The sequence below is a fragment of the Typha latifolia genome, chromosome 7, assembly GCF_019914945.1.
Source record: "Typha latifolia isolate L0001 chromosome 7, TyphaL0001v2, whole genome shotgun sequence".
NCBI classification, from domain to species: domain Eukaryota; kingdom Viridiplantae; phylum Streptophyta; class Magnoliopsida; order Poales; family Typhaceae; genus Typha; species Typha latifolia.
Window position 1 is genome coordinate 8,077,557 of NC_133092.1, and position 26,752 is coordinate 8,104,308.

Below are 26,752 nucleotides of genomic sequence, written 5' to 3' on the forward strand. Positions count from 1 at the left end.
ACAAAGGTTTTCGAAGAGCTTAAATCTGCCATGACTACAGCCCCGGTCCTTGCATTGCCCAATTTCAGCAAAACCTTTGTGTTGGAATGCGACGCGTCTAGTGGTGGCATTGGAGCAATGTTGATACAAGATGGCCAATCCCAACAATTATTTACATACGAACGCGAGATGCTTGCAATCTTACACGCGGTTAACCGTTGGAGACCATACTTGATCGGCCAACATTTCACTATACTCACCGATCAACGAAGCTTACCGTACTTCATGGGCTAACGAGTGCACACTTCGGCATAGCAAAAATGGGTGACCAAGCTTCTTGGATATGATCATGATCTTGTTTACAAGAAAGGATTACAGAACCGGCCTGTCGATGCACTTTCGCAGCAGCCGAGTGTGAAAGACCTAGGTGAGTTGGCTTCATTTTCTTCACCGGTGTTCCCTTGGTTTACAGAGTTGCGGAGGGCTTGTGCCACAGCTCCAGAAGCCAAGAAAATTGTAGAAGACTTGGAGAAGGACCCAGGTAGCCACCCAGAGCATGAGGTATGCGATGAGCTCATCCTTGCGCATCGGCGGCTCATGATACTGACAATTGGACTTCGGTGGCAAATGATTGGCCACTTCCATGATGTTCCCCCCTACAGGTTATGAAGGGGCATTCCACACCTTCAAAAGGTTGTCTCCAAACTACACATGGCCTACCATGTGGGTGGACGTCAAGGACTACGTGCGGCAATGCCAAATCTGTCAACAAGCAAAATCTAAACTACTGAAACCGCCAAGGGTGATGAATCCACCTGCTATTCCGGAGCAGATCTGGAAAGACATGTTTATAGATTTCGTGGAGGGCTTGCCAGAGTTTAGAAAGGTATACTTGGTGTTTGTGATGGTAGACCGATTCAACAAGTACATGCACTTCGTCTCACTCTTGCATCCATTTTCAGGGAAGAAGGTTGTAGAAATTTATGTGTGCGAGGTGGCCCGACTCCATGGAATGCCATAGTCTATTGTATCCAATCGGGATCGAATTTTTGTGAGCAAGTTTCTAGTCCGAGTTCTTCAAACTCCAAGGAACTCGGCTCAGTCTTAGCTCTCCATATCACCCCCAAAACCGATGAACAAACCGATGCGGTGAACCGATGCCTCAAACAATACTTGAGGTGTTATGTTGCGGACCAGCCACACAATTAGGTGAAGTTCCTCCCTTGGGCCGAGTGGTCCTATAACACGGCTCATCACTCTAGCATGGGCATGAGTCCATTTGAGGCGGTATATGGTCGCGCCCTACCCGTGCTACACTGCTATGACCCAGTGGCGACGGTGGACCGAACTGAAGTGGACTTAGAATTGGCAGATAGAGATGCGACATTAAGGAAATTGAAGACCCATCTTGTTACAGCCCAAGAGCGGATGAAACAAGCTCATGACAAATGAAGAAAAGAGAGGGAGTTTGAGGTTGGACAGCTGGTCTATGTTCGGGCTAAACCCTATCGTCAAAGCACCCTGCGACCAGTCTTGAACCAAAAGTTAAGATTCAATTTTTCCAGCCCCTAGTGAGTTGAGCAGAATATTGACCCAGCAGCTTATAGATTGGCCTTGCATATTCATCTGGTCTCCCATGTGTCTGTGCTCAAGGCCCACATCGAACCGCATCAAGTAGCCGAGGCCAATCTACCTAAGCCGATGGAGGATGATGAGCAGACCGAACAAGTCCAGGTCTTAGGAAGGCGAAGGAAGAGACATGGGACCAGATTGAAGACTGAAATTCTTGTGGAGTTATTGGGGCGACCAGCGGACGAGTCGACTTGGGAGCTCGAGTCCGACATTCTAGCCCGATTCCCTAGTTTCGCACCTTACGATCCAGGTGGCAGAAGCGTCGTGGAATGATACGACTTGGGTCCAATCAAGCCGTCTTGAATCTTAGTCTATTTCCTACATTTTTATGCCTTTGCTTATTTGCACTTTAGCCATTGTATTTCCTTTATTTGCTTATGTTGCATATGTGATGTCGGTTGGGTTAGCCAATTCGACTAGACCGTGAACCACCTATATATTCTATGGGTGAGCCTTGGGTTGGATAGGCCATGAATGACTTTGCCTTAAACTAATCTCTTCTCTCTCCTCTCTCGTGCTCTTCCACCTCAACCCATGGCAATCCAAGGTTGTCGCCCACTACCTTCTCAAACCGAGCCTTACCCCTCCTCTAAGGGCGGCTCCACCTCCCCTCTCCTCTATCTTTCTACAACTAATTCCACACGCCATTCCATCGGTCTAACCCTATCATCTTCCACTTTCACAAAACCACTTTCCACCGCCATTGTCAATATCCACCCAACCTAAATTTTTTCGTACCCGATACCGTATCAGTAGGCTTCAAGGTTTTTAATCTTGCAATAACAGGTTGAGGCTAATTAAGGGTCAACAAGAAGCGAGCAAACGATCTCTCTACATAGTAGTATTATTGTTACAAGTGATTTCCTTATTTGTTAATACGAATTCATTTTGATGCTCTTATAGAATCGCAACTGGAGGGCGAAGACTAATCTCAACCTCAACCTAATTTGGAAACTCTGGCTTCGCCATCAGGCGATTCTAAGATATTAAAGTCCAAGGTTTGGAAGTATTGCAAAGATTGAAACAAAAGATGTCCAAGGTAATATTATAGATTAACAGCACATTTTATTGATAATAATTAGAAAATACAAAAATGAATAATTTTTTTTAAAAGATTGATGAGTTATACTGGTGAATATTTTTCTCGTACTATTATTCAAGAGTTTACAAGTTATAATATCTAAAATAAGATTTTTTTTCTCTCACCCTTGATAATGCTTATAATAATAATTTCACAATTTCTAATCTTCAATGTGTTATTCCTTTACTTTGTAATAGTGAATTATTGCATGGCAGATGCATGTATCATATTATAAATTTAATTGTACAAAGTGGTCTAAAACAATTACTGAGACAATTCATAAAATTAGAGAAATTATACATCATATTATTTTTAATAATAAAATAGCTAGAACATTTACAAATATGCGTAAATAGTGTGGATTAAAAACTAAAAATCTTTAATTGGATGTACAACCTAGATGGAACTCTACTTATGAAATGTTAGAATTAGTACTCGAATATCAAAAGGCTATAATTTCTTATGCTTCTTTAGATATTAATAATGAACTAGAATGTCCTACTAATTTAGAATGGGATAATGCAGAGAAAATAAAATATTTTTTAAACCATTTTTTGATGCTACTAATATGTTGTCAAGCTCTTATTCTTCTACAATTATAATCGTTGGTATGCAACTTGTTAATATTGTTTAACTTTTTCTTTCTTTTAAAAATGATCAGTTTTTGCATAATATTTTACAAAAAATGGAAACTAAATATGCTAAATATTTTGAACATTTTTCTTTACTTATTAGTTTTGACATTTTATTAGAACCACAACTTAAAAGGACCAATTTTTTTATACTTTTAATGGTTTATATGTAGATAAACAAGATGACTATGTTTCTTGTTCTGTAACTATTAAAAGTTATTTCAAAAGGCTTTCTAATGATTATCAATGTTTTAAAAAGCGGTCGCGGGTGGCAGGCGATCACCCCACCGCCTAGCGCCTAGGCGGAAGGCGGGCGACAAGGCGGGTGACAAGACGGTCTAGCATTTTTAATATAAATAAATAAATAAGTATAGTATATACAGAAATTTTAATAGTGCACTAAATCAAAACACTAAATAACATAATCACATTGGCTAATTGCTTATTAGTGATAACTGAATAACTAAGATATCTATTTACTAACTCTAGTTTATTCATATGAATCACATTTCAAAATCCTCTAATCAAAAATTATGTACTTAAATAGCAGGCAATTAGTAATTCCCCCAATTAATAATGCATGACAGTGAAAAAAAATTTCTTCTCTGTAATCTTAAATCAATAATTCATAAAGCAATTAGCAATTAACTCCTCTAAATTGGTTAGTTTTATTAAACCCGGTTCACTATAAAACCCGACCCGCTCACTAATAACCGCATCTCCACTTGGCGGGCCGAAGCACTAGCCCGCCAAGTCGGGCCAGGCGGCCCACCTAACACTATTTAGCCCCCAAGCAGCCTGCTAAGGCGCTTGGCCGCCTTTTGCCGACGCCTTTCAACATGGCGGGGCGGCCGGTGCACCACCCCGCCATGGCGGCCGCCTTTTTCGCTTTTCAAAACAGTGATGATTATTCTATTATATATAATTCTACTTCCTCTATGCCTTCACTTTCTATTATTCCTTCTAAAAGTGGTAGCACTAAGAAGTCATTGCTTGTCCGACTTAAAATAAGAACTTCTTTATCAATGTCGTGGAGAATTACTGAGCTTCAAGCATATTACAATCATTTTGTAAGTGAGGATGATATAGATTTTTTATATTTTTCTATTTTCATCGATCATTATTAAATCAACTAATCAATTAATCATTTAAAAGGCTTAGATAAAATTGATGATGATGAAACTAGAGATGATAATGATGGTGATAATGTCGAGACTTAGTCTGATGACGGTGATGATAGAGATAAGACATACATCCATGTTACCCAACCTTCTCAGAGGTATTATTTTTATAGGGCTTGAATTTGTAGGTAACAGGACATTAGAAGATGTGCACCCACAAGAGAATATGAGTTTATCATAATTACCATTATATCAATCACACTCACTAGAGCCGCAACACCCTTATTATAGTCTACAGCCATAATTTGCATATGTTTATGGTGTGCCTGAGCCTATGTCGGTGCTGGTGCTGGTGCTGGCCGTTCTTGTGCATGTTCAATTATCCATATCATATTATAAGAGAATTACAAAATTTTTATTTATATGAAGATTATATGAGACATTACAAGCAATACTATCAATGGAAAAAATATCGACAGCACTTAATGCAACATTCTCATGTTATTCTTGTGCTAGCAAATGAAGTCTTCGATCCTCCTCGCCGTTCTACATCCAACTAGATATTAATTTTAATTATTGAACTATTATCAATTAATATTATGTGTTCAATTTTATTATGGAGTATTCAACTATATTATAGAATATTCAGTCATTAATATTAGTTTTAATGAATGTATTCAATCATATTATGTGTTGAATAATATTTGTATTTAACTATTACTTTATCTTTAATAAAATAAGGTCATTTACAAAAATAATTTAAAGATAAAACACATAATAAAAGTTTTAATATATATATATTTAAACCAAAAACTAATGATTGACATACCAAAGATCTAAAAACATATCTAAATATCTTAAAAGGTTTATTAAAAATATCATAAATGCGTCACTAGCATGGAGGGGCGTGTACCGATAGTGGCATGGCCATCGTTGCTACTATGTCCATATGTAGAGATTGTAGAGGCTAAGGAACTATATAGAAATTAGAAATCAATGGAGAAGGAATAATCTTAAAGCTGAAAGGCAATATCATTTCTCCACTCAAGTAACTAGGCTATTATTTTTTGCAATAAAAGAAAGAAAAAGAAAAAGAAGAAAAACAATATTTGCATCCTCCATTCCTCCTCACCAAAATCAAAACAGGTGGTTGCACCACAAGGTAAAAGCTTATGAAATGGCATTCATTTAGAAGATTTATACAATGACATGGGAAGTTCAAGGAAAACATCCATAGGAGAAAAGAAGTAACAGATGATCTATAGGACTTCCACAAAATCCAATATGAAGAATGCATAAAACCTCACAGAGAAGAACATTAAGGACACAACAAATTTAATGATAAATGGTAGGCATTTCGCCAAGAGGAGCATAAAAAGGATTAATCAATAAAAAAAAAATAATCCAACAAACTAGATAAGATTTGGGGATATGGAGTTAACAATAAAGTTACTAGGCAAAACAAGAACTTCATTACTACTACCTGGAATCCAATTGTAGCTATTTAAAGATAATTCTCATAGGAAATCAACAAGGCCAACAAGTAATGAAAAAAACAATTCTTGAGTCAAAGACTAAGCTATACACTCCCTTAATTCATCCCTAAACAACAGAACTTTAGAAAATATTAACTAGAATTTTATTATTAGATCCATGGATGGCCGTGCCGGCGGCGTACCAGCACGTGGCACGAGGGGTGCCGCACAACACCCCTCCTAATAGCTTCGTCGCTCACCATCGACCTCGTCGTCGAGATACCCGTCGCCGATCGCCACTGGCCGTCGTCGTCGCTTCGTCGGGTGCCCTAGCTCGAGAGAGAGAGGGGGGGTTAAAAACTTAAGTTGCAGGTCCGGATCTTCCCCTCCCCCCTGCCCCCTCTCTCTCTCTTTCTCTTGATCTCTCTTCTCTCTCGGGCTAGGGCACCCGACGAAGCGATGACGACGGCGAGTGGCGATCGGCGAGCAATGGCGACAACAACTGCAAAGGCGAAGATGAGTATCCGTTACCTTTTTCTCTCCTTCTCTTACGGCACGGCCGACAAATGTCGCAGCACATGCCATGCCGTGCCATGCCAGCTGGTGGTCAGCACGGTCCGTGCCTGTGGCACGGCCATCATTGGTTAGATCAACTTAAAATCAACTCAAAATTTCAACAATGGCCTTGAAAACGTATATTAGATGGTTCAAAAAGAAAATCATTCGATGGCATGTTACTACCTGCTCCAAGCACTTCTTTGAGTTCCGGTGTTCTCTAGCCACATAATAGGCATTCGCAAGGTTTGTCCAAATTGGTGCAGCTTTAGGATCAGCCTTCACCGCCGCTATTAAGCACTCCTTTGCTACTTTTACAGCTTCAACTTGATGTGGATAAGGCCCTTCGACTGCATTGGCACCTGGACCTAAAACTCGACATGGTACAGAGTTAATAGCCTGATCACTTGCTAAAACATCCTCGCAACTCTAGCTAGTTCACGCAGGGAATCAATTATCTAATAGAAGATAACCAACATATTTATGCAAAATGTTTAAAGCCACTCCACATAATAATTATTATGTTATCAAATCATCATTAGATAGAACAAGTCCTGCTTCCTGCACAGACTTTGAACTGTTCCAACAAATAAACTTATTATCCATTTAACTCTCATAATATCTCAACTGACTGGGATCCAGATTTTCCAAAACAATGTTCTTCTAAGTTATGTACTTTGGAGAAAATGGAGACTGGTTCATGGATTTCATGTGATTAAGACATTCCTATGTGAAGATATATTCTGTACACTGTAGTAGGTACATGAACTGTTCCAACAAATAAACTTATTATCCATTTAACTCTCGTAATATCTTAACTGACTGGGATCCAGATTTTCCAAAACAATGTTCTTCTAAGTTATGTACTTTGGAGAAAATGGAGACTGGTTCATGGATTTCATGTGATTAAGACATTCCTATGTGAAGATATATTCTGTACACTGTAGTAGGTACATGAATGCTGTATAATTAAGGACAATGGGGAATATAGATGAGAATAAGACAGAGAATCAGTAGGAACAGTAAAATCAAAAGACCAGTTTGTGAAATGCAAGGATTAGATATCTCAAGTTCATAAGAAGAGCTAAATTAGTGTTGAGGATCAAAATTCAAAAGAATCAAGGATATTAATGTGACGCATGAAACTATGGTTACAGAAGAAGCATTATAACCATATATCATCAAGACATAGTCATAAACATGTACAATAACAGATAAATTCTTATTTATGGACTAATTAAGAGCTGCACAAAAATGACCTCCAAATGATATTGAGAACCCCTACCAATACTAGTTTAGGTGATCTTCTGATATGTTAGGTTGACTGTTTCCTGTTAGTGTATTTCCTTTTTTAAACAATATAAGAAATATGTTTGAATGATTTAATGCAAAATGCTCTAACTTTGTGAAAATAATAATTCTAGTGCTTACTGGTGGCAATTTTCCTCCCAACATGTTGACACAAGGCACATCCTAAGACCCTAAATGGGTTTAGATACTAGATATTATAAATACGTAAATAGATTCATGTCAAAAATGTGCTGGGCTATGCAACACAAATATTAAATTGATGGTACTAGTATTAGTGTAAATAATGTTTCTCACTATACTTAAGGGTGGCTTCTCTCCTCATGACCAACATAAAAAGGTTTCATGTCATTAACAGGTTGACCTATTTAACATGAATATTAAATGGGTCATACTCATATTTCCATTCTCAGCCCGCTTAACCCAATTCAACCGCTATAAGTTAATGTGCAAATAATAATTCTAGTTATGCTTAATGGTGGCAATTTTCCTCCTAACATGTTAACACAAGGCACATCGCAAGACCCTAAAAATAGATTAATAGATTCATGTCAAAAATGTGCTGAGTATGTAATAGAAATATTAAATTGATCGTACTCATGTTAGTGGAAATAATATTTCTAATTATACTTAAGGGTGGATTCTCTCCTCATGGCCAACATAAACAGGTTCATGTCATTAACAGGTTGACCTGTTTAACATGAATATTAAATGGGTCATACTCATATCTCCAATTCAACCCCTATAAATTATTCTGTTCTTGTCATGTTCAAATCATGTTCATATCATATTCGTGTCACATTTGGGTTGTATCAAGGTCAAATATTTAAATACAACATGGTTATACGAGTAAAAGGATGTTGCATTTGGGTTGGCATGTCAAGCTTAAAATTATGTTGTCAACCCAACACAAAGACCAGATTGCTACTCCATTTATTCTCCACAAAGGGTTAGAATCTTGTTTCACAAAACAATATTGATTGCAATATTTCAACTTCTAAGTGCCAAGCAGCATAATGCATATAATTCAGCACATAACATACTGACAACTTGTTGAGATGGTACTTACCGTTGAACAACAAATCATTTTTGTGGCTTGTTATGCTACATGAAACAATAAGTATTGGGAAACACCAAGCATGTTTGAGGTAGCACATGGCTTATGCACTTCAAACATGTCACAAGATTTAAGCATACAATCATACTCATGAACATTGGGAGTTTGGAACCTATAGCCTAAGTCTTTATCCTTACCAACTTGATCTTGTTGCACCTGGTAACAAACATGCATGAACCATTTCTCGAAGTACGTGTCTGGATAGCCCAAAGTCTCAATAGTTAGCTCTAGGTCTTCCAGTCAAAAAAACAGCATCGATGAAGACATATAGGTGCACTATTACGTGGTGGGGATTGTGATTTTCCATTAATTTCCAATTTTTCACTCAACGATGAAACTTTGCTTCTTTTTTTCTTGAGGATCGACGAATCAAATGATATTTCTGTGCTAATTTCTGCTGTATGTTCTCCCTCTGAATCAAACTTTTTTTTTGCCATAATATAATGTTCAGTTCCTATTATTATCAATGATACAGTTCGGATCCTAGATGTAAAAATATAAGAAGGCGAAGCCTCCCTCTCTATCGAAATAAATGAAATTGTTGCTGATATAGTACATAAAAATAATAATAAATATTAACCAAATTTTCCTGATGTAATGGCAATTAGGAAAGCTGCATAAGTGAATAACCCACAAAAAAGTGGGCCAATCCAACCAATCTTGCTTGCACAATGGAAAGAGCCACTGGCTTATCTCTACATCGAATCAAAATAGCCAAAGGTGTGCGTTGATGAGCCCATGCTAAAGTTTCAATCAATTCCTACCAATATTCACACCAGGAAATTAAGAACATAAATCTAATAGCTCAAACACAAGATGTCAAAATAAGAACATCCACACCCATACCGATAAACTATTCATACCAAAAGGATTATATCCATTGATAAGTTGTGAAGAGTTTAACCATAAATAATCTCTTAATCATCCCATCAAATAAGTGGAGGATTCATTAATGAAACGTTACCCTGACATAATGTGATGTGTTTCCAATGCCAATAAAAAGTAACCCATCCAATGGTATTTAACATCCAGAAAATTGCCAAATAAAATGCATCCCAAGCAGAAATACCACAAGTACTGCCATGTCCTGGGCCGTCGCAAGGAAAACTATAACCGAAATCCTTTTATCCAGCATTAATTTTGAACCATGTGCATCTAAAGCACCTTTTACTAAAATCAATGTATTTGTATGCAAACCTAGAGCAATAGCATGATGAACCAAGAAATCCCCAGGGCCTACTGTTAAGAAGAGTGAATTACTATTCTCATTAACAGCATTCAACCATCTGGGTAACCATATGTTTCGAACTGCATTGAATGCCAGGCCTCTCGTTGAAGATAAGAGTATATCGAACCCATATGAAGTTTCACCATGAGCAAATTTGTATCCATTGGGCAAATATGGGTTCGATCAAGATTTGTTTTTCCGGAGTACCAAAAGCGAGCATGACGCCATTATGAACATAAAGGCCCAAGGTATGGAACCCCATAAACAGACTGGCCCAACTTAAATGAGATATGATAGCTTCTTTATGGTCTAACATTCTTGTCAATACATTAGTGCCCAATATGCTGCTCATAAAGTTCTAAACCCCATGACCTAGCAATCAGATGTAAGTTTTATTAGCCTGTGTCAGTCAGCATATTATATCCAAAAGCAAGTTGCTGGGTTACTCTGAAACCTTGGTTGATTGCAACCGAATTTGGAGTTCTCAAAAAAGATTTACAATCACCTTATAGTTGCATGGCTTCTCCTGAAGAAATCAAATCAGGCCATTAAATAAGTTAACCAACTTCTATGTTACCAAAAACTCCTGCCTCATTCATTTAAGGAGTACGAGAAAGAAGAGTAATCAGTAACTAAAAAGTCATCATGGATAGAATTCACACACCGCAAAAGGCAAAGAAAGTAGAAATCGCCATAGAAATGAGAGAACTGAAGATGATTTAATCCTAATCAAATGAGATATACATAATGGCAAAGTCTACTAGCTTATTTAGTAGCCTGAGTATGGCATCTGCGGAATTCCTTCAAGAACAATATTAGCAAGGATAAGGAAGTAGTTCCTAAAGATGATAGTAGTAGGAGTCATTGAAAAAGATGGCAGAATAGTTAATGACATAATATTTTCATAATGAATTCCATTAAAAGATATGTTACGCAGAAAATTGTACATCGGACACTCAGGTTGCTCTTTCCTCCCTCTTCAGCTATTAGCATCTAACAGACACAACTTTCCTTCTTAAACTTATTTACGCAAATGCAAAAGACAACTGAGTATAGTGTGTTCAGAGCTCCAAAGGCAAAAAGGAACTTCCCACTGGACCCCTGATATAATTTTAAGAAGCATCACAATAGAATATAAGGTTCTTATTTGAATTCATAAAGGGATTTCAATTTTCAAAAGTAAAATTATTAAGAGGCATAGGTGATGCCATGCCTTTCCCATTAGAAAAGAGAGGAATGCATCTGATGCTGAAATAAATATGCAAAAATCTGCGGCAAATATAATCCATCTTACAGTACAAAATGAATAACAGAAAAATGTCATAGTCTATATTCAATTGCAAATAAACAAGTTGGTGAACATGAACAACAATAATGTACTCAATAGACATACAAGAAAGAAGAAATAACTTCCAATAGACACTAGAGAGATGAAAGCTGTCTAAAAATAAGCATACAGAAGAACCTGAAATTAGCTGCCATGCACCAAATAGGTAAGGGAAATTACTTGATGGAACTCAATGCATCAATGTCTTACCTGAAACAATTGTTCCATATTTACATAATAGGAGAGCAGCGTAATCAATCAAGGCAGCAGGATGATTTTGATCTTTTAGAACAAGATCTTGAAAGCATTTGGCAGAAAGCTCCAAATTCCCACTGAAAGGTATTCCTTTGAGTAATTCAGATTCAATTTACTAAAAGAAATGAATTGTAACAACAAGAAATATTACAATGTATAACTGACAAATGGATAAATGAATGAAGATTATAACAAGTGGCAAACCCATCCAAGGATTTACTTGCTTTGACAGCAGGAGACGTGCCAGGCAGCATGCATGGTGCTGCCAGGCACAGTCACTATGCCAACATTGAGAAAAGGGGAGACATTAGAGAAGTGATGGCATGAACGGACAGGATCCAAACCAAAATCCCTATTTAACTTCAATTTAAATGGGTTCGCCTGTGGTCAAACCTGAGACAGCCCAGACCTAAGCTCTTTTAGAACTAGTATCAAGGTATACATGTTGGTCATAATTCAAGCTCATAGAATTAGGACACAGTACCCCAAATCCTTTTGAAAAGAGCTTATGAAAAGGAAGTTAGAGACGTTGACTAAGATACTTGTCTTCAAACTGTACAACAAATAAACAAACAACGTGTGCGCTACAGTATCATCCCCTACTCTCCACATTTTCCTATTTTTGTGGGTGATAAACATCCGAAATCCCCAATTAGATTTCATATTTATCATCTTTAAAACCTTGGATTTATGTTCTTATTATTCTTCTCCCATCTCTTTTAAGGGGCCTCTCCTTGTTTCTCATCTCTTCTTCTCCAACTCATTCGTTTCCCAACCAAGATTGCAACAACAATTACTTGCCAACGGAGCATCATTACACCCTTTTGACCACCATCAAACTCATTGATATGTAATCTATCATCTCTACAAGATAATTTCATTTTTGTTAATTATTTTGTGTTTAGCTACTCTTTTGCATCTTATCTTCACCAGCGAAATTTGTTGGCTTGTCACCCCCGTTCAACCTCATGTCTATCCAAATATCTTCGTCTCATCGTCATCATCGTATTAGTACCCCTTGCTAGCTCCCTTGATTCCCTGGTAAAATTTCACCATGAAAACTCATTATTTATCTTATGAGCTCTTTTCTGGCTTTTGTCAGTGTTAATCCTGTGCCACGTCAGAAAGAGTATTCTTCCTCCTTTTATCTAAGTGTAGGACCCTTTTACCCACTTCTCTTTAATTGCATAAGTATTGGGTTGCAGGCCTAGTGCCCAAGTAGGCTCTTTTTAAATTGTCTTTTTCTATTGTCCTAGCTACTTTCATAATAAAAATTATCTTACAATTTTATTAATTAAGGAAATTACCATTAGATGTTATGTTATTTTTTTTATTGTTATACCATCACTATTATAATCCTAACATTAGGTGTATGAGCTGCCTTTAAGTTTATATAATTGTTATATTTGTTATTAATGTAAAATATGCATTAAATAATTATTTGCAGGCTTAAATCAATATGGGAGATATATATGCAGGCTGAAAATGAATATGTGGTGTCTATGATAGTCATTTGCGAGCTTAAGTATAATTTTCAAATTATTTGCAGGCTTATATGGTGTTTATGATAACAATTTGGTGGCTTAAATGAATATGGGAGATATATTTGCTGCCTTATGTTTTTTATATAAGTCTGCAAATCAAGTCCGCAAACTGAACACACTAGGAGCGATTAAGCCTGCAAATCCAATCTACAAACTGAACATGTCTTGTGATTAAGCCCACAAATGGAATTGTTCTCTCTCCATTTTCCTTGCTGAAAGAGATGAGAGAGAAGAGAGGACAGTGATGATTAGATTAGACATGATTTGACAAGTCTCAGTATACAGACTTATTTTTCTTATTTGCAGACTTCATATTCTAAGCTAGCAAATAATCCGACTAAGCCCGCAAATATATAACATATAAGCCTGCAAATGTCACAGTAGTGACTCATCACGATTTTTTTAATTTTTTTTAAAATAAACATCACATGATATTTATTACATAATCGTTGGATGTGTACGATTAATTTATATAGCAATTTTCTTCCGTACGCCTATAATTTTATTTTTAAGCCCGCAAAACAACATTTGTTGGCTTCTTTTGTAAGCCGGTCAACTAGCCTTTGCTGCCTTCTAAGCTCGCAAATCGGCCAATTTAGTTAACCTTAATCCCGCAAATTTATTTTTAAACCTACAAAACAATGTTTTTACACCCTTTTTAATAACCGACGAGTTGCTTTTATTTTATATAATTTTTTATTAAACCTATATTAAATGATATTTTTAGTAAAAATATTTTAAAAATAATTATATTTTATCTGCTCAAATTATTTACACTATTTTCCTATAATTTTTATTTTATTTCTAGGGTTCTCATTACATGAGAATATAATATTTACAATATAAATATTTGAGTATTTTAAAAGAGAGGAGAAAAATGAGAAGAGATAAGATTGACAAGGCATTATAGTGATAAATGTAAGTCACATCAAGAGTAAAATTGGAATCAAATTAAAAGAATAATAAATTTTATATATTATTATTTAATTATTTATTGAGGACTGAACTTGATTAAGGAAAATAAAGTTATTTTAATGTTTGGTTACTAAACTGGTTTAGGGGGTCCCTACACTAGTTTAGGCCTTCCCTAAACCCAAAAAAATGGGGGCCGAAGTCTTAGATTGTTACATTCATCACTTTCAAGTAATGAGTTGGTGATATTCCATTAGGAATTGTGGACTATAGTTTGGGACTCGAAGATCTTATACTTATAACCCGACATAGAAATCCTATTGACAACCTATTGTTATTATTTAAATTAATTGTATAAATTAGGATTAGAGTTACTCATCGACAATTATATTCGTCATATTAGTAGATCCGTTACCATACAAAGAGAATCCCATAGCACAATTGGAGTTGGTTAACTTAGAAGCGATGTCAGGCAAGTGAATTCTCTGTAATCTAGGAATAATGTAAAATTAAAGTGATGTTTTACTTTATGAGTTCATCGTATTCATATTATATATAGGTAGATGTTTATTCATTGTTCAGCATAATTATATTTAATTTACTACTTCATAGTTATTCATGGATTATTGGAGCAGTATTTATTATGATATCTTCAATGTGCATGTCTTATAAGTTATGATTGATGACGTTAATCACTGCACCACCTACACGTATCACTTTGTAGTTAAGTTTTATCTCGACAGTGCCCGTTTATCCGCTTAGCTCAGGGTTAAGGGGCAGAATATATATTTATTACCTATATTTATATCAACCAATGTCTGAGGTTGTAAGGTCAAGAGGGGACTATCAAGCACCGCGTTCGCCGGTTTGAGCAGGCGTAACACTACCGAGTACTGAGACTAGACACTAGGTGATCTGAAATTGATTGAGAGGTAGGAATTGTGACCTAGCGGTACTCGATGACGCAGGGTTAGGGTATCTATTGAGCTGTGAACTCTTTTCGGTTGTATGCGATGATTCGCTCTCCTGCGATGATTTCGCTACAAGTAATAATTCTACTCTGTGTGATGATTTACTAGACGATGATGATTTTGATGATTATGAGCCTACAACTGGGGTCTTTAGCCTAGTGGCCACAAACAACTAGTCATATGCAACACCGTCAGGTATATACGAGCGACATTACAGCTAGTTGTCTATCCCTCCTCGATGTTTGAGATGATGTGTGAGCTTATGTTTATTATGTGATTGATAGCTCTTTGAGCATATTATGATAATTATGGCGATGGCTCAGTGTGAGCTTCATATAAATGACTTGATAGTTTAAATGATACATATCATGTGTTCTTTATTTAATACATGTGAGCTATTGATATGAATATGTTGTATGGACGCATTACTATAATTATGTTGGCATATATATGTGACATCCTTCGTTATCCTATTTTTGGATTGTAGAGATCTATACTTGCTGAGCTTTATGCTCACCACCTTTGGTGAAAATATTTTTCAAATAAGTAGATAACCCCGAGTCTGTGGAGGAGCTCGTAACATGGTTTCCAATTTTGGTCGATCCCGATCCCAGTCGGTTTGCTCATTTTGGTTGGGGTTTCGGTCGAAACAAGTGGGAACAGGTCGAATCCGACTTAGGGGACATCAATAATTAATGTCCCCACCCCCCACCCCCACACCTGCCTCTCTCCCTTTTCTCTCTCTCTTTTTTTTCTTTCTCTCTTTTTTTTCTCTCTCTTTTCTTTCTTTCTCTCTTTCTCACAGGTCTCTCTCACCGGCGGCTGAGTAGATCTCCGGTGACCTCAACCTCCGACGACGTCCTCCAACGAAAATTCGACAACCTCGATCTCCGACAACCTTGGGTAAGTTTTTTTTTTTGTTTTTAATTTTTTTTTCATTGTGCAGCAGCTGCACCTACAGCAGGTGCTACTACTGCACTACTGGTGCTGTAGCACCTGATGCTGCTTATGTAGTTATGCCTCATAAATTTTAAGTTATTTTTATATTTTATTTTGATTTTTGTTTATATTTTTTAGTTGTAGAGTTAAAATATCAATGGCTCCAAAAGAGAAGCAATATGATACCGACATTGGGTGGCAACATTGCGGCACTATTGGGCAAGATAAAAGACATGTTAAATGCAACTAGTGTGGAAAGAAAATGAATGATGGTGTCAACCGTTTGAAAGAACATTTAGCTGGAAGACAAGGAAATGTAGCAGCTTGCACTCAAGTGTCTTTAGAAGTTAGAAAGCAGATATTGGCTCATTTAATTGGCAAAAAGAAAGATAAACAATCTGCACAACAAAGAGAGTCAATGGTTCGTGAAGAATTGATGCATAATCCTGTACACATTGATGATGATAGCAGTGAGCAAAGTGAGGAGGATGAGGAGAGACAGGTGAGGAAGGCAATGAAAAAAAGCAGAAATATTCATAGAGAAAAGGAAGAGATGAGAAAACTGGTGGTAACTTTCAGAGATCTAGATCAGTTAATATACGAGAGAGAGAATATGGGGGCAACATTCTACCCATAGGACTCCTAGTGTTACAGCAGAGTCTGAAAATATTAGACCAATGGATACATATCTTCAGAAAAAAAAAAGGGTCGTACACAGACTTCCATCAAGACAGCTCTTAAAAGAATTAAAAATACAAAGAAATACATTAGTAGGGCTATCTCTAAATTTTTATTCTATAACCATATTCCTTTCAATGTAGCTGATAGTCCTTACTATCACACTATGGTAGATGCTATACAATCAGTAGGGCATGGTGTTCCGCTTCCTAGTTCAAATGATATTGCTACTAAATATCTTGACTCAGAGGTAGATGAACTTCATACTTACATTGAGACATTTAAACGGTATTAGAATGAATTTGGTTGTACACTAATGTGTGATGGGTGGAGTACACAAAACAAAAGAAATATAATTAATTTTTCAGTGTACTCTGGCATGGGGACAATATTTTTAAAGTCTGTGAATGCTACTGCTCATTTCAAAAATACAGATTATATTTATTAGTTGATGGATGAGGTAGTACAAGAAATCGATGAAAAAAATATAGTCCAAGTGGTTACTGATAATGAGGCAAATTATAAAGTTGCTGAAAATTTACTGATGATAAAAAGATTTCATTTATATTAGACGTCATGTGCTGCACATTGTATTAATATAATGTTAGAGGATATTACAAAAGAGCCTGAAATTGACATGGTCATACGTGAAGGTCAGAGGTTAATAAATTTTATATATAACCATGGTTAGGTTCTTAATTTACTCGGACAGATGACTGGTGGTAGGGAGATCATCAAACCCGGGGTCACTAGATTTGTCACTCACTTTTTAGCTTTGGAAAGCATCATGCGCTACAAGGATGATATTATGTAGATGTTTACATCACAAGAGTGATCTATAAAAATTAAGTATGAAACTTAAAGATAAATCTTTAAGTGAAACTTTGAAAAATATCGCTCTTGAAAATGCATTTTGAGATAATATTACAATTGTCACCGCAGTATTTGAGCCTCTTATCAAAGTATTAAGACTTATAGATAGTGATGACAAGTCTAAGATGTTTCTTATATGATGCAATGGACATAGCAAAATAATCAATAAAAAAAATGTGGGCCAAAGCTATAGGAAGTGGTGGAAAAATGATTGATTATAGATGGAACAAACAACTACATAGGGATAAACATGCTGCTGGTAGCCATGCTTTTAAGTTTTAATTTACTAATTTATTTTTATTTATGAATATTTAAAATTTGAATGCTTACAAATTTTAAATTTCTACAAGATATTTTCTAAATCCAAGATTTCAATTCTCTAAAAATGTCAATAATGATAGTGAAGTCTTGTCGGGGGTTAGGAAGGTAATCAGCAAGCTTGAGCCCAATATTCATAAACAAATCCTTTGCGATAAAGAAGTGAGTTATAATTCAATTAAATAATTTTATTATTATTTGTTTCAAGTTTTAACTTTTAATATAATCAGTATGCAATAAGCTAATAATATATTTCTGATTTCAGATGAAGAGATATACATTGAGAGCTGGGCAATTCAGTACTGCTAAAGTTGCTGCAATTATATCTAATAACACTCCAGCTGAATAGTGGTCTATCTATGGATAGGAGGAGGTACCAAATTTGACGCCAATAGCAAAGAAGATTTAAGTCAAACTATGTCTTCCAATGTTTTGAAAGGCGGCCGCAGGTGGCGGGTGGCGGGCGGTCACCCCACCGCCTAGCGCCTAGGCGACAAGGCGGGTGACAAGACGGTTTAGTATTTTTAATATAAAAAAATATAAATAAATAAATAAATATATACAATATACATTACATACAGTAATTACTGACAAACAAACGGATAGACTAATTACTAAGTGATTAACATTTAACAGATTAAAACATTTCAACGGATTAAGTGATTAATAGATAATTACTAATTTACAACTTTATAAGCATTTCTTCTCCAACAGATAATTTAGTCGACTTTTAACTTGTCATTTTGTCTAATTGCCTATCATAACTGATTAACTAATTAAAACAGATTTAAAGAAAAGGACATTCGATTTGCTCAATTGAGAGAGTGAGACTGTAAGGGGAGAGAGAGAGAGAGAGAGAGAGAGAGTGAGAGAGGGAGAGAGTGAAAGAGAGAGGGAAAGAGGATCGTACCTCTTTCGCTTCTCGCCGTCCATTCTCGCTCCCTGCCAACTCGTCCGCTTCTTGCTGTTGCTGCACGATGCCACTAGCCGCCGCTTTAGCTACCTTGGAGCTCGCCGTTGGCGGTCGTGGATGGGAGAGCTGAAGAGGATCGGAGATTTAGGCCCTTTAGGGTTTCTAATTTCTCTGCCGAGACTCGGGAGAGGAGAGCAGCGAGAGAGAGAGAGAGAGAGAGAGAAGAGAAGAGAGTTTTTATATTAAGGTTAATGAGTTAGTTATCTTAGTGGATAATAACCCGACCCTATACCTATTTGTAACCCGATAAGGCTGGTTGGCGGGCCGAACCGCCATTCCGCCTTATCGGGTGAACGGCCCACCTAGCGCCTTTTGGCGCTCAGGCGACTCGCCAAGGCGGCAGCCCGCCTTATGCGAGCGCCATACCGAATGGCGGGGCGGCCGGTGCACCGCCCCGCCATGGCGGCCGCCTTTTCTGATTTTCAAAACACTGGTGTCTTCATCATAGTGTAAAAGAAATTGGACTACTTTCTCCTTAATCCACAGAAAAACACGCAACCGATTGACAATGGAAAGATTAGCGAAGTTAGTTTTTTGTCATTATAATATGAGATTAAGGGAGAGAAATTAAAGAAAGGCAGAAAATAAACAATCGATTGATTTAAATTATATTTTTGATGAAAAAGACCCCTTAACTCCGTGGATCAGAGAAATAGAAAACAGGTTATTAGATGACAGAGATAACCCATGGTTAAATGAGATATTGGGAGAGACCACGACGAGGGCAGAAGCTAGTACAAGTCGTTCAGCAGCGAGAGATAGTATACCTACTAGTACTAGTCATAGTCCTGATGATATATATAGTGGTGAAATCGTTCCGTCTATATTTGTTGAGGAAAGTCAAAGGCATAAGGATTGAAGACAGAAAAACTGAAAATATATATACATATCAACAACATCGTCATGAAATGCATTTTGGTTCCTATGATTATAGTACATCGAATATTTATTGTTTGGAGCCATCACAAGATTCATATGCTAGTCATTATCCTCAGTATCCTTAGTATTCTTAGGCACAAGATCCAAATGCTAGTTATTATCCTCCTCAGACGCAAGTCACACAACAAGATCCATACAATATGACTAGTATGATGGAATCACTTTTTGGAGTATCAGGTCCCAGATATCAATATTTACAAACTTATGGTGATTATAATGATGAAGACTATAGAAATTTACGAGAACCAACTCGGTATTCATCAAAGTTTTAAATTTTGAGTAAGTTACTACATTTTTTAAGTTTTTAGACTTCATATGTGAGTAAATTTTATTTTCTTATTTTTTTATCATTTTTTCTAAATTTTTCTGCATTTTTCTGTATTTTTAAATAATATTTAAAATTTTATATAATTAAAAAATAGTTCAAATCCAATACGAACGGCCGATACGTATCGTTTTTCTAGACGGTCGATACCGATCTCGATCCCGATACTAGGAACCTTGACTGGTAAAGATCTAATTATACTTTTCTTTATTTGTTTTAGTATTGTAAAATAAGTTATATGAATTGTAGCCCATGCGCGGGCATTTGTCTTGATGAGGTGTATGAATACGTATTTTGGAGCTTGTTGCGACATGTAGTAATTTAAACTCCATTTAGCTTATTATATTTATGAAAATATTAGGTTTTATACTGTATATTATGTATAAATATTAACCAACAAGTCACGTGGAAACCACGTGGGTTCTACTCACGTGTGGGGCACGTGTATTTGGAGGTGGGTGTTACACCTCAACCATCTACAAGCAGAAGGATCTAAGGGTCCTCACACACATACTGAAAGAACAAAGACATTAGAAAAAAAACACAAGTAATCTAGTTTTCACAAGATAATGAGAACTCCTTAATATGCCTAGAAAAATAAAAATGGAGGTTTCTTGTTGATTTTCTATGGAATTTCAGAACTTGAGTGAGAGCTCAGCTTAGACCAATTATGCGTGCATCAACTAAAAGCCAAGAGAAAGAAAGTATGAAACAAGTCATTACAAGTAGAGAATTCAAAAGGTCATTCTAGTCATTGTACCTTTGAAGGTAAGCAATTCCAAGATTAGCAAGGGAATCCAAATAATCAGGAGCAAGATCCAAGAGAGATGATAAAACTGAAATAGCACTCTGGACAAAGTGAGACAAAATTAGCAAAAAGCAAATCATAATAACAAGTAAATGTTGCCAGATGATCAAAAATATAAATATATGCAAACATCACTGGTACAAGGGCACCTGCAGACGACCACTTCTAAGAAGTATAAGACCAAGGGTATTCCAAACAGCTGCCTGTTTGGCATCTGATTGCAAGGAACACTTCAATTTCACAAGGATTTCATCCAGTTCACTTGCTTCAATATCTTTATCAGAACTATCCCCAGTAGATGCTTGCAAAATGCACTGCATTAAAAACAATATTAATGCTAAGATTAGTGTTCAATTATACATCCTATAAACAGCATTAGAAAAGAAAGATCTAATGACGCAAAAGGCAATGATTCAACTCATAAGCTAATGCACCTGTGCATGGTTTATCCTCACTAACGAGAGCAAATCTGGTCTTTGGACTTCCTCCTCATCTCGTAATAATATCTCAGATGACTTTTCAAAGGCCAAGACTGCCTGAGGATTAACAAAAGCCAAAAAAAAAAAAAGATTTCATAGCAATAACAGGTAATACTTGTGTTAGAAACTCAAAGCAGAACTCAATTTACCTTTTGTGGTTGACCAAGCCTCTGATACATCAAACCTAGTATAAAATGTGCATGGGCATTCTTTGGCATCTTTCGTGCCACATGAACTAAGCCCTGTAAACAAAGACCAACTTATAGTACACATTCTTAAGTGATTCTATAAAAACATACATTCTGACACTGAAATCAGCCTCATAAAAAGATATACAAAGCAGAATCTAGTAGACGAACAAGTAAGCATTGCAACAGTTTATATTTCTTGGACTCAGGTACCAGTAATGTTTTGAAAGTCGACCGCGAGTGGCAAGCAGAGTCACCCAACGATCTAGTGCCTAAGCAGAAGGCAGGCGACAAGACAGGTAACAAGGCAGTCTAGCATTTTTAATATAAAAATATACATTATACACTTATATATAAGTTGTAACCAATATAGTATATACAAAAGAAAATTAATAGTGTACTACACTCATCTAGTTGTATGAGCTATTGTGGGAATTGAAAAATAAAATAAAAAATTTGAGAGAGAAGAGGGCACACGTGCACTGCGTGTGCAATCCCTTTCCCTCTCCTTCTCAATCACGCGACGAGAGTGGCTACGGGATTTCCGGCCACTCCGAATCAAAATTTGATTAAAGATTAGAATTAAAACTTAACCTATAAATTAAAAACCCTAATCCTATCTTTTGACCTACCTTAGCCTCCCCCCTCCCCCTCCCCCTTTTTCTTCCCTATCTTCTTCTTCTTTCCTTACCGTCAAAGTCGTTGCTAAGGAATCAGACTATCAGAGTGCCGTCGGAGCAATTGGAAACCACCATGTGACTACTTGGTAAGCCTTCTCTCACCCTTCAAATATAATTCAAGTTTAATAGGTTAAAATAGAAATACCTAATTCAGAGGATCGCAGTTTCGTCGGCTAATCACGCTGAACCGCGGCTTCGAGTCGCTGTCACTCCACAACTAAAAGCTTCACGTCGTTGGCCTCCTGTCGTAGATATTCACCTTTGGAGCCCTTGTGGCTCCAATCGCCATCGGCCATATGTGGAAGGCCTCCCACCGCCGGTCCCCATTGTCGATGTCCCTCTCCTCTTTGAAGTCATTGAGAATGTAAGGAAGACCCAGGCACGACCTACGAACTACTAGCGACAAAGACCGTCGACGTCTCTCTCTCGTCGGTCCTTTTGGGATGAAGAAGGCAGACTCGGGCAACCCGAGTCTCGCCTTTATCCCTTAAGTGATGGATTCGGGACTGGATTCAAATCCAAGGGACTCGACCCGATTCAGCTAACTTAATTGGATTGGGCCTTTGGCCCAATCCATTTAAATGTATGGATGTATGGTTGGGTGGGCTGCAAGCCAACTACAGCCCTGCCCAACTGATTGGGCTTGTTTTGGTCCAAATAAGTAAATTTTTGTTTTAAATTGTAGAAAATCTTAATATTATTTAATTTAAAATTTTATTATTATTTATTATTAAAGGTGGTGATTTTTATATGCATCGCTTATACAAAAGGTACACTCTAGTTTTTAACAATATGCGCATCGAGATTAAATGATTGGGTTGGGTTAGAGAAAAGGTAAATTAGTCTTAAAAAGGCCTAAATATGCAATTCAATAATAGACGATCCTATTTTTGCCAATTAAAAAATTAAAGGGTTTTTTTCTACAAATCGCTTGGCAAAGTCTATAGGTAGCAATACTACAAGGATCACATATAGGCAAATATTCTGTTGGGAACCAATTGTTACTAGCTTCTTTTGTGACCAACTCAACCCAGCTTGTCTATCTTCTTTACTGTCACCTGATGGCCTTTGCTCATTAATTTCTTGTTTTTTTTTCCAGTGTGTTTAACCTTTCATCCATTCATGTTGTATAATCAAACTAGACTTAGGAAGTTTCACCATTTGCACATAATACCGATAACTCATTGTAATCAGTTATTGTTTATAAAAGTTAAGACACACCTTGTATTCTAAAAGGCCTGTAGCTCACACAGGCATGATTGCAGTTTTGGGTTAATGATCACAAGATCTTGATCTCAATGAACACCTTAGGTTCTCCATTTCCCAATGGAAAAGAAATGCTTCACCAATATTCAAAACTTTGAATCTTCTGAGAAGATCAAAGTTCATATAAGAAGGATAAACATACAGCTTGTAAATAGAAACTCACTGTTTTCAGACTGCTGACTTTTTCCTCACGTAACAAGGAAGCCCCTTGACAATGATGATCAGGATCTGCAGAAATTTCAAGGTTGAGATGGTAACTATTGAGTTCCTATAGCAATTCTCCATTTGATAATATTTTTACCTTCACCTTCAACAAGATCAGAATCTTTCGTCATCATAGTATTTTTGACTTTATTGATTTCATCATTACTGCAGTAAGTATGAGAAGGAAATAAAAGTTGGTGAGATGTTAGAGTGGTAATACAGTAATAGAGAGCATAAAGATGCGCATGTCATACCAACTTACTCCATTATGTGGCAAAGAATTCCATCAAACTGGCATAAGAAGTACACATTTAAGAAATAGAATCGATCCAGCTTTGGCAACAATGCTACATTGTTTCACAAAATCTTTTACTTTCTATCTAGAAAAGAAAAACTAAGATGAATCCCTTTCAAAAGAGAGACCTCAAAAGTGGTCCAATATCAGGAGGAGCTTTGTAAGGCTTTCTAATTCTTTCGCCTTGGGAGTCTCTTTGATCATGGCAAAGGTAGTTAGACTCAAATCTAGATGGTTTGGAAAAAAATAAACCTCTCTTTGAAACATAGATTGCCATGTCAGCTGGCACAAGTCCATACATATCTACATATCGCGTCAATAAATTACCTCACTCGACCGTGTCGACCCACACCACTAGCTTTTTAAACATATCTTACTTCAATGAGACCCAATTTGGCATTTCTTTCATTCCATTTGCTACCCCTCTCCTTTTGGTATTTGATCTATGTGCATTATACTTCAAAAGATCTTACTTCAATGAGAATTTTGATTTTCCAAAAGTTAATGGACCTATCTTGGGAAAATCTGGAAAAAAAAAGCTGGAAAGTTAAATCAATTTCTATGAGCAATTGCATGTATTACATCAATACCGAGTGTTAGATGACTTCAACTTAGCCCCTAAAAGGCTTAAAGATTTATTTTCTGAACATATTAAGGCTATGCAACATGCTAGCTCAGCATGGCACATTCCACAGTACGTGTCATGGAGAGCAAAGACCAGCATGTCCCATGCCTTTGGCATGGCAATCCTTGCTTTGAAACTTCACCTTTTAGGGCTTTCAAATTTCTAACCAGAAAGATATGTCGGAAAAGTATTTCAATGTCCTTCTCTAGTGAAGAAGGTTATGAGGGAGGAATTCTAAAGAAGTGGATGATAGACAATTTCTAATCTCATCAATTTTCTCAACGATGAACAAGATGGAGGATCAATTCAACCCATAAATTCCACATAAGTCTGTTCAGTATTTCTCGATAGTCATACGTAACTAAACAGATAATCGAAAGTACACATTATCTACTAATTCGCTTCTCACAAGAAGCCGCTCAAACCCTATTATAAGATTCACTGAATTATAGCTTCTGTGCTTACTCTCTTCTTCTTCTCACATTTTACAAGGAAAAAACTATCAATTGTTACTCAGTTCGTCGTCCTCCACCTAAAACTTCTATTCTAACGAATTGGTACAATCCCCAGTTGATCAAAAAAGTGTTTTGACTTTTTTATTTAAAAAACAAAGTAAAAAATATATAATCCTACAGGCACGGAGGCATACATTTAGCTTTTTTTCTTCATTACAAACATACACTTCCGATGAAAACAGTAAAAAAAAACAATACTGTTATTGCAGGAGGGGAAGATTCAATCTACAAAATAACAAACAAAAATCAAGAGAGAGAAGGAAATACTTGGCGGAGATGTCGGCAACAGGTGCGAGGTTGCAATCCTCGCCGTCGCTCTCGGGAGGATCGACGTTGAGATCGGCGAGAATGACAGGCTTGGGAGGAGGAAGAGGCGGCGGCGCCTCGGAAATACCATCGCCTGCTTGCCGCTCCGCGTCGTCGTGTGGTGGCCACGATTCCGACATTTTCTTTTTCCTCCTCACTTCTTCTGCTCTTCTTGTTGTTCGAGAGCTCGAGTGATGCCCTCGCGTCGCGTGACAGGGTTCGCAGGAGGACGACCGAGACCGCTGTTAGGGGTTTTTGACCAAATTAGAACTCTGTTTTTATAAAAGACTATGTTCCAAACTTATTACCAAATGAGATTATAATTCTAACAAAAATATTACACTAATCAGCATTTTTAAAAATATTAATCATTTCTAAAAATACTAATCAGTTCAGCATTATTTAAAGTATTTTAATAAAAATGCCTATAAGATTAGCATTTTACTTAAAAAAATATTGATCTTATTAGCATTTTAAGTAAAATACTTAACAGTTAAGTGTTTTACTTAGGCTACAGTAAAATAGACCAATTTGATATTTAAGTTTGGGTGTTATCTATTTTAGTAAATAAATTAAAAATAGATCTATTTAGATCAACAATTTGCCTTTATTGTAACCAGGTGCATACTAATTTATCCTAATTGATAGAGGTAAATAGTGCTTGAATTTTTTTTTTACCATACTCAAATTCTACACTAACCCTAGCAATTGACTTATATATTAATTTTATAATGTTATGTGTACAAAATATTTAGACATTGTTCTGTGATACGATCTCCCCTTTAGGCTAAGGCTCGATCTATCCTGATTTTCAGATCTGGAAAGGATCTGATATGGAACTTTGAAAATAGATCCTGAAATATGCAACCGTCGGATCGATATGAAATTTTGATATGTTTATCCGTGAAAATAAGCTTTCCAATAAATTTAGTTTTAAACGAATCGGACGGTGAGATCTCAAGATATCGTCTGATTAGTAGATGAACATCGAGGAGTCCGTCTTTGGATCCGTGGATGGAAGCACGAGATCCTTGGCGATGGTGGAGGATGGTGGCCCGGCGGTAATGGGGTGGCACCGGTGAATAAGTGGAGGTGGAAGGGTTATGGATGATGGAAGAGGTTAGAGTAAGGTGATAGATGAATTGGAAGAAGGGGGAGTGGGCCCCTAAGGGAATAAGGTGAGTGGCCGGTCGAAGGGGATTAG

At 36.7% G+C, this 26,752-nt stretch overlaps 1 protein-coding gene across 4 annotated transcripts in view; it reads right to left on the bottom strand.

Moving 5' to 3' along the window:
* LOC140792814 (uncharacterized) overlaps positions 1-25,845 on the bottom strand; it is a 43,512-nt gene extending 17,667 nt beyond the window's left edge. Inside the window, exons 1-9 of one of the 4 annotated variants that reach the window (XM_073144021.1) lie at positions 25,510-25,845; positions 23,905-23,972; positions 23,767-23,831; positions 21,619-21,711; positions 21,425-21,526; positions 21,140-21,304; positions 20,943-21,031; positions 11,666-11,787; positions 6,662-6,843 (exon numbers count right to left, since the gene is read on the bottom strand). In XM_073144021.1, the coding sequence (XP_073000122.1) occupies positions 6,662-6,843; positions 11,666-11,787; positions 20,943-21,031; positions 21,140-21,304; positions 21,425-21,526; positions 21,619-21,711; positions 23,767-23,831; positions 23,905-23,972; positions 25,510-25,688 (1,065 nt within the window). In that variant the 5' untranslated portion in view covers positions 25,689-25,845. The remainder of the gene's footprint in view (positions 1-6,661; positions 6,844-11,665; positions 11,788-20,942; positions 21,032-21,139; positions 21,305-21,424; positions 21,527-21,618; positions 21,712-23,766; positions 23,832-23,904; positions 23,973-25,509) is intronic. The other 3 variants (XM_073144022.1, XM_073144023.1, XM_073144024.1) reach the window with 3 other exon arrangements.
* Positions 25,846-26,752: the final 907 nt, after the last annotated feature.